Source organism: Periophthalmus magnuspinnatus, chromosome 20, assembly GCF_009829125.3.
Source record: "Periophthalmus magnuspinnatus isolate fPerMag1 chromosome 20, fPerMag1.2.pri, whole genome shotgun sequence".
Taxonomy (NCBI): domain Eukaryota; kingdom Metazoa; phylum Chordata; class Actinopteri; order Gobiiformes; family Gobiidae; genus Periophthalmus; species Periophthalmus magnuspinnatus.
In genome coordinates, this window is record NC_047145.1 from 22,300,179 (window position 1) to 22,313,037 (window position 12,859).

General features: G+C 40.0%; 2 protein-coding genes across 2 annotated transcripts in view; one reads left to right on the forward strand and one right to left on the reverse strand.

The window, feature by feature from the left end:
• Window positions 1–142: 142 nt before the first annotated feature.
• On the reverse strand, window positions 143–10,909 carry LOC117388131 (sialoadhesin-like). Its single transcript, XM_033985604.1, has 5 exons — window positions 10,795–10,909; window positions 2,465–2,845; window positions 1,132–1,425; window positions 431–703; window positions 143–183 (listed from the first exon to the last, which is right to left on the reverse strand). Exons 1-5 carry the CDS (start codon window positions 10,907–10,909, stop codon window positions 143–145), a joined length of 1,104 nt encoding a protein of 367 aa, XP_033841495.1.
• Window positions 10,910–10,946: 37 nt separating this feature from the next.
• Window positions 10,947–12,859, forward strand: part of LOC117388132 (sialoadhesin-like) — a 30,026-nt gene continuing 28,113 nt past the window's right edge. Inside the window, exons 1-2 of the mRNA XM_033985605.2 lie at window positions 10,947–11,042; window positions 11,091–11,226. Of these exons, the coding sequence (XP_033841496.2) occupies window positions 10,947–11,042; window positions 11,091–11,226 (232 nt within the window). The remainder of the gene's footprint in view (window positions 11,043–11,090; window positions 11,227–12,859) is intronic.

Below are 12,859 nucleotides of genomic sequence, written 5' to 3' on the forward strand. Positions count from 1 at the left end.
CTGTTTGAGGTCGTTAGCTGCAGAAAGACACCTGTCCACCCCAAACAATCAGTAAGACTCCAACTACTAACATGGCCAAGACCAAAGAACTGTCAAAATGCACAAGAGACAAGATTGTAGAGCTCTACAAGGCTGGAAAGGGCTACGGGGCGATTGCCAAGCAGCTTGGTGACAAAAGATCCACTGTAGGAGCAATTATTAGAAAGTGGAGTCTCAATCATCCTAAGAAAGGTGAGGAATCAACCCAGAACTACACAGGAGGAGCTGGGACCACTGTTTCCAAGGTTAGAACTGCAGACCTACTGTACACCAGTTTACCATCTGCACCTGGAACTTCAGCTTTGGTCATATTATATCTATTTAGATGTCACACACTGGTACTGGGTAATAAATCTTCAAAGAATACTGCACTTTAGGGTGACATACGTACCTGTTGAACTCACGTAATGAGTCAGTGTAATGACTGGAGATGATTGGTTTCCAAGTGTATTTGAGGCCACACAATAGTACTGTCCCTCTTCAGTGAGGTTGAAGCTGTACGTGTGTCCCTGGCTGACATTGGCTGGTCCCTGTGAGCTGTGTCTGAACCAGGTGAAGTGGTGGACAGGAGGCTTGGCTCTGCTGGAGCAGCTCAGCGTCACTGACTGACCTGCTGACAGTGAACCGGACGGACTGACCTCCACTGAGGTGTCTTTAGGACCATCTGAGGACACACAGGGACGTTTAATGCCAAACTGTGGAACATGTCTGTGTATACCCTCAGTTGTCCAGGTCTGATCCATAGCAAACAACAAAGTGTAGAAGTGTAGAAATAAACTTTTGCTATTCATCATAATTACCGTTATGGGATATGCTTTTGTGTATATTTATTAATTTATTTATTGTTTTTTATTTTCATTGGGTTTGAAATTGCTGTTAGCTTGTTAACTAACTAAAGAAGACTAACAGCATTATACTTGGAAAAACATATTAAAGGTAAGATTAAAACTTCAACTTTCCTTTGATTTTATGTTTGTCATTCATAATGACTCAAAGTACATAAAAAATGTATCTGAAATTTGGGTGTAAACGTCCCGTGTCCTGTGTTCTGATTCTAAGGGGACGATGGGTCCATCAGTGTGTTTCACTCACATGAGACACTGAGAGTCACGTTACTGTCGGCCATTTTTAATCGTCCACTCACAGGATACGCTGCATTACACTTTATTATTAGTCCATCATGGGCGTCTGTCAGAGTGATGTTCTGTGTGATTTTAGTGGTAAATGTCCCGCTGGTCTCTGTGATGTGGGCAGTGCCTTGGTGGAGGTCCCATGTGAGCTGAGGAGGGGCGTGTGGACAGGGAGTGACAGCTGAGCAGGTTATAGTCACCATCTCTGTCTCTGTCTGTTTACCAGAGACTTCTATTGTGGGGCTCCAGGGAGAGTCTGAGAAGAGAGACAACAATCTTAAAAAATACTAAGGAACAAAAGTAGGACTGATGCTCGTCTCATGGCAGTGGAGATCATCAGTGAAAACATCTGTGTAAGGTGCAGGTCTGATCCATAGCAAAACACAAAGTTTAAATTTATCAGCTGGACAAAAAAGTTGTAGGAGTGAAGACGTTTCACTGCACATCCAAGCCGCTTCTTCAATTCTGGTCAGATTATTGGTGGACACTGCCTTATATTTATCTGAAGGGAGGAGTTAACTACACTGAAACTGTAAACAGCTATTGTCTCCAGTTTCAGCCGTAAGACCCTATTAAACCTGTAATGCCCCTCTTATTGTTCTCTTTGTTTCTTTTTTGTTTGCTTTGGGTCTGAGGATGGAATCATAGATCTGTGAGAGATTATGCCTCAGGCCCAATTCCTGTTTAAGGAGAGATTGTCTTTCCTAACAAAAATAGCTTCTTTAAATCTTCTCTCAAACCGTTTCTTTTCTCTGGCTAAGATCTGTATCTCACTCTCTTCAAAGGAGAGGTTAGTGGGTTTGAGAGGGACATGGACGGACTGGGGTCTCGAGGTGCGACAGCTCCTCTGGACAATGATCTACAACAATTTGTCAAGTTGACAGATTAAACTTCAGCTTTTGTTATTAGTGAAAATGATTTCTGGCATGCAAACCTTATGAATGAGTAAAGACAATCAGGTGCACAGTCGTCATATGTTAAATGGGATAAAAAGCTACACAAAAAGAACTTGCTGTGAAGTTTAGAGATTTAAAACTGAAATTCATTTTACACTGACAAAATAAAGATGAGGGAAAATGCTTGGCTGCTTTAATATTTAACAGTATTCAGCTATTTATCAGGATTTTGCTGGAATCTAAGGATTTTTATCAGCCCTTTCCTCACAATTAATTTGAAATGCTATTGTTAAAAAGAAGCAATAGGTTGAGTTTTTGTTTCCTATATAAAGTAGGTATTTTCTTGATTCACTTCCTGCTTATAATACAATAAAATAAATGATAGGATTTGTCTCTTACCTTTAATTGTTATGTGTAGATAGTATTGAACATCTGTGGCCTGAAAACAACTGTACTTTACTCCGAAGAAATAGGTGCCATAATGGGTTTTGTTTAAATTATAAAACATTGTGGTGCAGTTTTTGTTCTTCAGGTTCCCAGTGATATTCATGGGATAAGACTTACTGGGGTCTCCACTGACTGAAAACATATACTGTGAATCTGTATGACAGTCATGATGATCTTTACACCAAATACCAGTGACATTGTCTGCAGTGTTTATGTCATGTGGTGGTGAAACTTTATAGGTGCATGGGATCCACAAACAGGAACCACTCAGAGCCTCCATTGGACTTGGAGTTTTAATGGAGAGACTCTTTATTTTACCACAACCATCAGCTCCTGTAAAACATGCACAGGGTTAAAATGACAGTAACAGAAAATGCAGAGTACACACAGGTGTTCACCATGTAATCATTCATGTCATGTTTATTCTTACAATATAAAGCTAAATTATTGTGTGGTGAAAAGGCTCCACTTTGTGCTCACATTTAACATATAACAATATTAAAACAATCGGAACTCACCTGAACTCAGCAGTAAGATTAGTATCATCTGAATAAACATATTTCCAAAGGGCAGAATCTGCGGTAAAAAATAAAAAGTTAACTTAAAACAAGGTTTGATAAATTATACTAATCATTAAATATACCACTAGAACAGGCTTGAGTCCTGAAGAATCTACAGCTCCTCTGAGATAGTTTCAGTGGAATAACAGTGACTTCCTCTTAGTTGGTCCTAATTCTATTTTTTACATTTTATCAATAATAAATGGTCACATTTTTCTATAGCTTCAAGGCACTTTACAACAAGGAACCACTCACCCTCACCCATTCACACACCAGTGTACGCAGACACTGAGGGCAAGGTGGGTTAAGTGTCTTGCCCAAGGACACAACGACAGCATTCATCTGTGTGAGTTAGAATCACACTGCCAACCTATGGACCAACTGAGCTACTGTCGCCCCAATAAACACGCCTGCCCCATGGTCTTGATTCCTGTTTGATGCAGGCTTTGCCCATGGACTTCCATCTCTACATTTTCTTTCACTTATCTGGTGCAGGGTCGTGGGGGCAGCAGTCTAAGCAGGGACTCTCAGACTTCCTTCACCCCAGGCACATCCTCCAGCTCCTCCGGTGGGACCCCAAGATGTTCCCAGGCCACAGACATAGTCCCTCCAGTGTGTCCTGAGTCTTCCCTGGGGACTCCCTCCGGTGGGACATGCCTGGAACACTTCCCTAGGCAGGCGTCAAAGAGGCATCCTGAACAGATGCCTGAGCCACCTCAGCTGACTCCTCTTGATGTGGAGGAGCAGCGGCTCTACTTCTTTGCCTTTTGATTCAGCTCCTTCTTTACCACAACAGACGATACAGCGACTACATCACTGCAGACGCTGCACCGATCCGCCTGTCAATCTCACACTCCATCCTTCCCTCACTCGTGAACAAGACCCTGAGATACTTGAACTCCTCCACTTGAGGCAAGGACTCACTGCCCAAAGGCACCTATTATATATATATATATATATATATATATATATATATATATATATATATATATATATATATATAAACAAACTGGTTTGTGTTATATCAGTTTAGAGTTTGGTTTGTCAACTCTTTGTCTTTTCTTTGCCTATTTGCTCGACTCTAACAGAGCCCATATTTGAATAAGTCTACAGTCCAGAAATTATTACATACATATCTTTAGGAAATATAACGTTTTATGAATTGTTTAAATAAATGCTCCTATTTGAATAATTTATGAATGTCTCTGTGTAATATTTAAGTAATTACTTGGTCACATATCAATCATTTCAATCATATGAACAAAACACTGACTTCTGTCCTGAATGAAAGGGGCACTTATTCACCCAACAAATCCATGTGTAACGGGCTGGAAATGCACAAACACATTTTTGTTCCACTCGACCACTTCTTACACATGAGAGCAAAGTCACTCAAACATCAGTCACAAATCAATACTAACACATATTCTTCAATTACAGGTTCACTTTTGACAAAGCAAACAAATCAAATCATTGTCATTATAAATAATTTGATTATTTCTAATGATAAATAACTAATTAGGCAAAATAAACCTTACCAGACTTCCATCCATCGTTTCCTGGTGATGAGAGTTTGAGCAGATTAACCGAGCACCTTTGTATTTGTGGTTTAGGGAGTGGCCACATGAGCGGAAAATGTAAAACAGGAAAGGGACAGTTTCAGTTGTTAATTTCCTGATATAAACTGTTGTAAACCAGTTTTTATAATTAAAACATGGATGAACACAAGTGAATTGTCAGGAAATCCGATTTGTAAGGAATAATAATATTACTAGATAATAATAATGCAAATCTATTCAATATAAACACTGTAAAATAATAATCATGTGCAGGGGAAAACTCCTATTGTTCTGTTCACAAGGAACTTTTGAATCTTCAAATGGAGACAGATGATGACATTAAACACTTGAAAGAGAATCCACCATAAAAAACATAAAACCCACGATGTCACAGATGTGGATTCATTTCATGCAAAGATCCTCACGATTAAAGGCCCATGTTACACTATTTTCTGATCTATGTTATAAAGTTTCCTCACCACAAATAGATTTGGATTTGTGCTTTGTTTCTCTGCATAAACCCTGTATATTTAAGTTGAGTTATTCTCTCAAAGTCAAACTGTCTGTTCCACCTTGTGATGTCATCATGTGGTGATACAGGAAGTGCTCCACTGTGTTTTTAAACTCCACACACCTTCACTAGAATCATTTGGATCATTTCAGACGTGTAGTTTTAAAGCTCTACTGAACGAAAGGTAAAAAGGAGCTCCATGACATCACAAAGTGGAACAGAGCATCTTGAGCTTTGGAGATGTAACAGACTAATAATAAAGTGCGACTCAAACATGTGAATGAAACAAAACACAACTCCAGGTCTGTTTTTGATGAGGTCATATTTTAACATGGCGTAAAGTTCACAAGAATCAGTTTTGTGCAATATAAGACCTTTATCTGCAGTGAGACAAGATACAGGAAAAACTCATGGTACGATTAAGGTGTCCATGGGTTTCACGATGATGAAAAGTTAGGACGGTTGCCATAGCAATTAACAATTCAAAACAAAATATATCTTCTGAATAACGAAAAGTCCTCAAAATGGCACCATAAAACAAGAACCTGAATAACATTAATAGAAAAAAAAACCCATAATTGACAAAGATCTCCTTTGTCCTGACTGTCACCACCTGAGAAATACTGCACCATTATTGTGTTGTTTTTTAAACAAACTTTGTTTCACAAAGTTGTTACTTGAATCTTTCTGCTCCTCCAGTGACATGACGGGTCCATGGAGAATTTCAGCTCAAAAGAATAATACTTGTGTCCCAGTGCACCATGGGTATTGTACTTGTGTGACTGTAACTCCAGAGAATATTGTTTTTGTGTCAAGACCAACAGAGGTACAGTTTATGGGTCCAATGTTTTACAATTCTCATATGTATATATATAAATTGAAACTGGAATTGTGTCATTTTTGATGCTATGAACCTTGTCATTAAAGAATACTGCAAACTCATTGCACCCAGCAGAGCTGGAGGGTTTGTTAATTTGTTTACTGTTGCAAACAGGACGTGTGAGATGTTACTGCAACTTCCATTACTGTCTGAAAAATCCCTCTCCCTTGTTCTACATAAACTGTGGTTGTACATGTGCATCTTTTCTCTGTAAATCTCATGATGAACCTGGAGCTTTGACATCTTTCCTGCAATCGAGCACTGCCTTTTCTGTGCCCTGACCGAGTCATTATTCATCCATGAAGCTTTCTGCTTAACCATATTAACCTTCATCGGGGCAATGGTGTCCAGAACATTCAAAACACTCGAAGTCACCGAGTTCAACAAATCATCAACATTAGAACATGAGATTTTCAAAGTGTATCAGAGAGTGCACCTGTGGTAAAAGCAAAAGTTAAACATGTCAACTGGACAAACAGTTGTAGGACTGAAGATGTTTCTCTGCTCATCCAGGCCACACCTTCAGTTCTGGTCAGATTATTGCTGGACACTGCCTTATATCTGTCTGAAGGGAAACACTAATTACACTGTGTTAGTTCCAGTTTAATTAATTAATTTTGTCCAGTTGACAGAACAGAATACGTCTTTTACTGCCTTGGATAAGGACACAACTACAGTAAATCACAGTATGAATGATGCAGTTTGACAAACCAATTAAAAAGCTGCGTTTTATTACAACAGAGCAAGAGGAAGGTCCCATTAAACTAAAGCAACACACACATAAAAGCATAGATGAAAATCATATATATTTATACAACACTTAGTTCTTTTTCTCGTTGACTCATGGGTAAATTTGGAGAAGTCAGTCTGACCATAAAGGACCTTATCATGTTTGTATCTGCTGGTATCTGTGCAGTTGTGAGGCTCTGGGGAAAGAAGAAATTGCTTTAAGTTAGAAATACAAAATACTTCCTATTTTTACACACACATTCATTGACTTACTTCATTTCCTGCAGACTGTCCCTATAACCACACTCCCCACTGGTCTAAACTTTAGAAACAATGCAAACATTCTTACTAAAATCATCACATTCTACTACAAAAGTTTAATTATGTTTAGAATGTGTTTATAAATGACCCAGTTTATTACTCTGTTAATAAAACCTCAAAACTCAAAATGCTTATTACAAAAAGTGGTGCTTGAAAACGTCTGTGTAAACCCTCAGTCGTCCACGTCTGGTCCATAGTAAAAGCCAAAGTTAAATCTGTCAACTGTGAAGACGTTTGGCTGCTTTGGCGCACTCGTCTGTGGGAGGGTTTGTGTTTAATATATACAGATATGAAGTGGGCCCATGTGAACATTTGTGGAGAAAATGACAATTACAACCAGAAGAATCCCAATGATTCCTCCAGCTATGGCCATAGACTGGGACGAGCTGCTGCTTTGACTCCTATAAAAACAAAACATGATCTTATTTAAAACAATGTCTCTGTTCTGTGAGTTTCAACATTTGGTTATCACTGTATTCAAATATGAAAATGATGAGTGGCTGTTTTTGGTTTCACCCGTTGTGCAGGACTGTTCCATTGAAGGCCAAAATGACGCTGCTTTGCATATTGTTCAGAAATAGCTCACCAATTTAGAAAACATTACAGGATGAATGACCACAGAGCGGACAGTAAAAAGTAGTGTATAAAGTTATAGGAACAAAGTTGAGTTATTTAGTGAGTTATGAATGGGCACAGCTCGCAAACTGCAAAGACAAAGTTCTATAAACAACACAATAGATAGAGCTGGTCCAGTGTTCTGCGAGGGACAAAAACCGCACTGCTCCTCCTGAATCTGAGGTTCGACTATCGGTCAGATTCTCCTCTGCAATACCTGGAGTGGACCTTACCGGGAAGGCTGAGTGTGATTCCCCTGTAATTGGAAAACACCCTCCGGTCCCCCTTCTTATACAGAGAGACCACCACCCCGGTCTGCCATTCCACAGGTACTGTCCCCGACGCCACAAGATGTTTTTTTTTTCGTTTTTTTGGCCGTATTGCACAACCCTAATCTGTCTCCATTTTAAGATTGAAAAGTCTCTTGTGAACAAAGCAATAGGAGTTTTCCTCTGCACATGATAATTATTTTACAGTGTGTATATGGAATAGATTTGCATTATATGGTTTAATAATTCCATCTTACTTCTTGACAATTCACTTGTGTTATAATCCATGTTAGGATTATAAAAACTGGTTTACAACAGATGTGTTTATATAAGGAAATTAACAACTGAAAATAGTTCCTTTCCTGGTTTGTATTTTCCGCTCATGTCAAAGTCTGGTACGGTTTATTTTGCCTAATTAGTTATTTATCATTATTTATTCATCATTAATTGTCCAATACTTTCGTTCAGTCTACTTTAGTATAGTTATGTGATATAATCCCAGTTATTTATAATTACTTTTAATTGATTTTGTATGTATTGTCAAAAGTGAACCTGTAATTGAAGAATATGTGTTAGTATTGATTTGTGACTGATGTTTGAGTGACTTTGCTCTCATGTGTAAGAAGTGGACGAGTGGGACAAAAACGTGTTTGTGCATTTCCAGTTTAGTTCATTGTAACCATGGTAACATCACACTGGATTCTAGATGTCGTTCTCAGATTGGGGAAGGGGCAGATTTTCCAAAGAATCACACTATATTTTCATAAGAATAATATTTGCAAACCCAACAGCTTGCTATATTACATTTTAACTATATTAATTTTAGCTTAAAATTATTGGCCTATAGAATGTTATGATGATGATTGACCAAGAGGTGGCGCTGAACAATAATAAATAAAAGTAAAAGTGGGATTCTCCACCCGGTGTGCGTTGTGTGTTTCTGGGACACAATAGGTAACAATACACAGTGTCAGAATTAAAAAAATGTTTCAAGAAAACTACAATGGCGGGATTAAAGCCCCCACCAGACTCGAGCTGCAGCATGAGAATCTGTCTGAAAAGTAGCGGACAAGGTTTGCAAATCTGTATTTAGCTGTGATCACAGCAGCTAGCAAGCCAACTAAAGTACAGTCCCTGGTATTTCTTAACAAACACAACGGTGAAGAGTCAGTAGAAGTGTACAATACCATGTTTGTCTAAGATGAGATAAGATCTGCCTTTATTAGTCCCACAGTGGGGAGATTCCAGTTTTGCACCACACAGTTAAAGAACAGAAGGAAAATGGTACATGCAATAAAACAAGATAATAGATAAATAGCATAAAATAATTTTAAAAATAAACTAAAAATAGACTCTGATATAACATCTTCGTAAAGTGACTTGAGTATTGCACATAGGTGGATGAATGACACATGTTCAGTGTTCACAGTGTTCATTGTACAGTCTGACAGCAGCAGGAAGGAAAGACCTGAAACCTTCACACAGCGAGGGTGAATCAGTCACTGAATCTGCTCTCCAGGGCAGACAGAGCGTCCTGCAGGGGGTGAGACTCATGGCCCAGCATAGAAATGACCTTAGCCAGGACCCTCCTGTCCCCCACCCCCTGAGTCCAGAGGACAGCCCAGGACGGAGCTGGACTTCTTGATGACCTTGTCCAGCTTCTTCCTCTCCCTCTCTGTGATGCTGCTCCAGCAGACCACACCGTACAGGATGATGCCACCACAGAGTCATAGAAGGTTTTCAGGAGTGACCCTCTCACTCCAAAAGACCTGAGTCTCCTCAGGAGATAGAGCCTGCTCTGGCCCTTCCTGTACAGTGCAGCAAACTAAAAGGTTTTAAGTAGACTCCACCTTATGAGTGAGGGGGCAGCCCCTTAACAGCCCCGTCCACTCCCCTGATATAAGTTAAGGGACTGCAGAGGGCAGTGTGATGGATGTTATTATTAAGTGTGGTTTTGAGTAGAAAACCTGTATTTTTGTGTTAATTGACTTCTGGGAGTGTTGACCTGGGCTTGTTACAAAGAAGTTAACTATGAGCGATGTTGGTTTATGAAGCATTTTTATTGCTGTTATTTGTAAATACTGTAAATATCTTTCACAGTCTTTGCACAGCTCTCTTCAAACGTTTTGGGAACATTAAACACAATAAATCCCCATAAACATCCTTTTGGCTTTGCCACCGTCATTACTCAGGAATAGAAGCCCACACACATAAACATACATTTGGTGTCAGCGTGGGATGACTCGAAGAAAGAGAAAAGGACTGTTCTTAGCTAAAGTTTGAAGAGGATCATGCGTCTGATGATGACGAGACACTCTATGAGGGCGTGGCTGTGCAACCTATGGGTGAACTCCTGGGTCTGATGAAGGGCCAGTAGAAGAGCGAGGAGGGCCGGCTAAGGACATACACACCCTCCATGTTCTCCTTCCCCTGTCAGATCTGGGATTGAAGGCCCTACCATGGTCAGTCTTAGTCCACAGTTCACACAACTCCTGCAACTTCCAGACGATCTCGAGGGAATCAGCGGCATTGTTCCGGCCGTCAGAGGAGAATCTTAGTGGTCTGGATTTTGAGCCATCTCTGGATTAGAGACCGTACAGTGAGATTCCTCCATACCAGAGTGATGAGGATATAGAGAATTACCTGCTTTGAGAGAATCACAAAAACCTTGGGACGGGAAGGCTTTGGAAGAATACACGACCATGGATGATGAGGCTCACTGCTACAGGGATTCAAAAGTGGCTTTGTTAGAAAATGTTGACATTTTCCCTCCATTGTCCCACTGTTCCATCAGGAGAGACGCCTGCCGAGACATACCATTGCCTCAGAAGCCTGTACCGGAGGTGGGTTCGTCTCCAAGGAGCAAATTGGAGAGCTTGTTATTCATCAGCAGCTTCTCTATGTACTGCCACCCAATGTCCGCACCGGGGTCAGGGAGCACGAACCCGAGCATGGCCTGACTGCAGCAAAGTTGGCGTTGCTGTGCTAGAATGTTTGTCAAGGAGGACCTCTGCGATTCACCAGCTCAGCACCACGATCATCGCAGCACCACCTCAGCAGGTCAAAGAAACCAGCCACGACTCGAGGTACTCCCAGCTCTGTCACCAATAAGACCTTTGTTTGCTATTACACAGGGTCACAAAGCCTCTGTGTGTCCAGTGCTCAGAGACAAGCTCACTGGTGCCTGCTGTGCACCTCGTGTGGAAGGTGAACGGTTTGTCACTCATGGCTTGAAGGAGCGTGAAAGCAGTGACTCTGAGTGGCCAGCAGGTGACAGCACTGTTGGATAGTGGTAGTTTTGCCTCTTTGACCAAGAAAAGCTATGTGCCTGTGAACGCTGTTGATTATGACCTGAAAACTGAAATTGTGCGTGTCCACCGTGATACTCGTGTACTCTAAAGTGGAAGTGACTGTAATAGCTCACATGGGACCTCCACCAAGAGACCAACGGGACATTTACCACTAAAATCACACAGAACATCACTCTGACAGACGCCCATGATGGACTAATGATAAAGTGTAATGCAGCGTATCCTGTGAGTGGAGGATTCAAAATGGCCGACAGTAACGTGACTCTCAGTGTCTCATGTGAGTGAAACATCCAATTTCCACTGGATATGTGTTGTTCTTCAGACTGCTGTTAAAGATCACATTTTCTGAGTTTGGGCCAAAGTCATAATCACTTTTTATCCAAACACCAAACACTGGTGAATCATCATGAGACTCATCAGGTGTAAAGCTGCAGGGGATTTTTAAACATGATCCACTCAGAGATTTAAGAAACTTCGGTGTCGTGACATTCAAATATGATTTCCCATCACAAACACCCAGGACAACTGTAAGCAAATATTTACTAATTTTAAAATGTATTTGTATTTAAAGTTTTTGCACATGTAGCATCAATAATTCTCTTACCTGGACAAAGCAGTAACAGTAGAACCACTGGAGTTACACTGATACATCGAGCTGCTGCTGCCATGCTTCTCTGCTACAACAAAAAACAACACAGCAGTATTCATCTGTATATTCTGAAGTGTTTTATTAATTATTTTTATTATTGATGTATTTATTATTAAGTCTAACCTCACCAGACCAGAGGACAAACCCACAACCTAAACTTGAATTTCCTCTTCACACTTCTATCTGTAGGTGTGAAGTGTGAGCGTTCGCCTCAAAATGTGCTCATTGTGCCGTGTTTCCTGTTAAAGAAGAATGTTCCCCTTCTATTTTATTTGCTCTGTTATTACTTCGTTCTCCAATTATTATTTTATTAATTGGTGAAACACGTAGTATTTGTCTCCATCATCATGTTGGTGCAGATGCTGCTGTGATGTGCAGCCACAGGAGCAGCCCACAGCTCCATGACTCTGTGTTGTGATGGAATAAGGTTACAGATGGAAGCTTTAATTGTTCCATACAGTAGATTTACAAATATTTGAAAACATTATAAGTACAAATTATTGTGAATAGTAAAAACAAATGAATGAACAGTGGACTATGATGTTGAGTCCACGGTGCTGCCAACTTCACCTTTCTCTTTGTGGTTTGATCTGTCTGTCAGATGAAAAGAACAAAAAAATACAGAAGTTGGAGACCGTCACGAAGAGGAAGTCACTGTTATTCTAAAACTCACAAAGACGATTGAGAGATTCACTGTCGACTCTGGAGTAGGTTCGTTAAGCAGAGCACTAACAGCTCAAGTTATTTTTATTTACTTTTTAAATTCTGAAGCTATAATGAATATGCTCATTCAAATTATACAACTTTTACTGCTGTGTTCAGGTGAGTTAAGTTTATTTAATTCAGGACTTGTTAAACGTGAGAATAAAGAGTATTCACCACAGTCATTTATAATGTGTATTTATATTCAGTATTTGTAAGAATAAACATGACATGAATGATT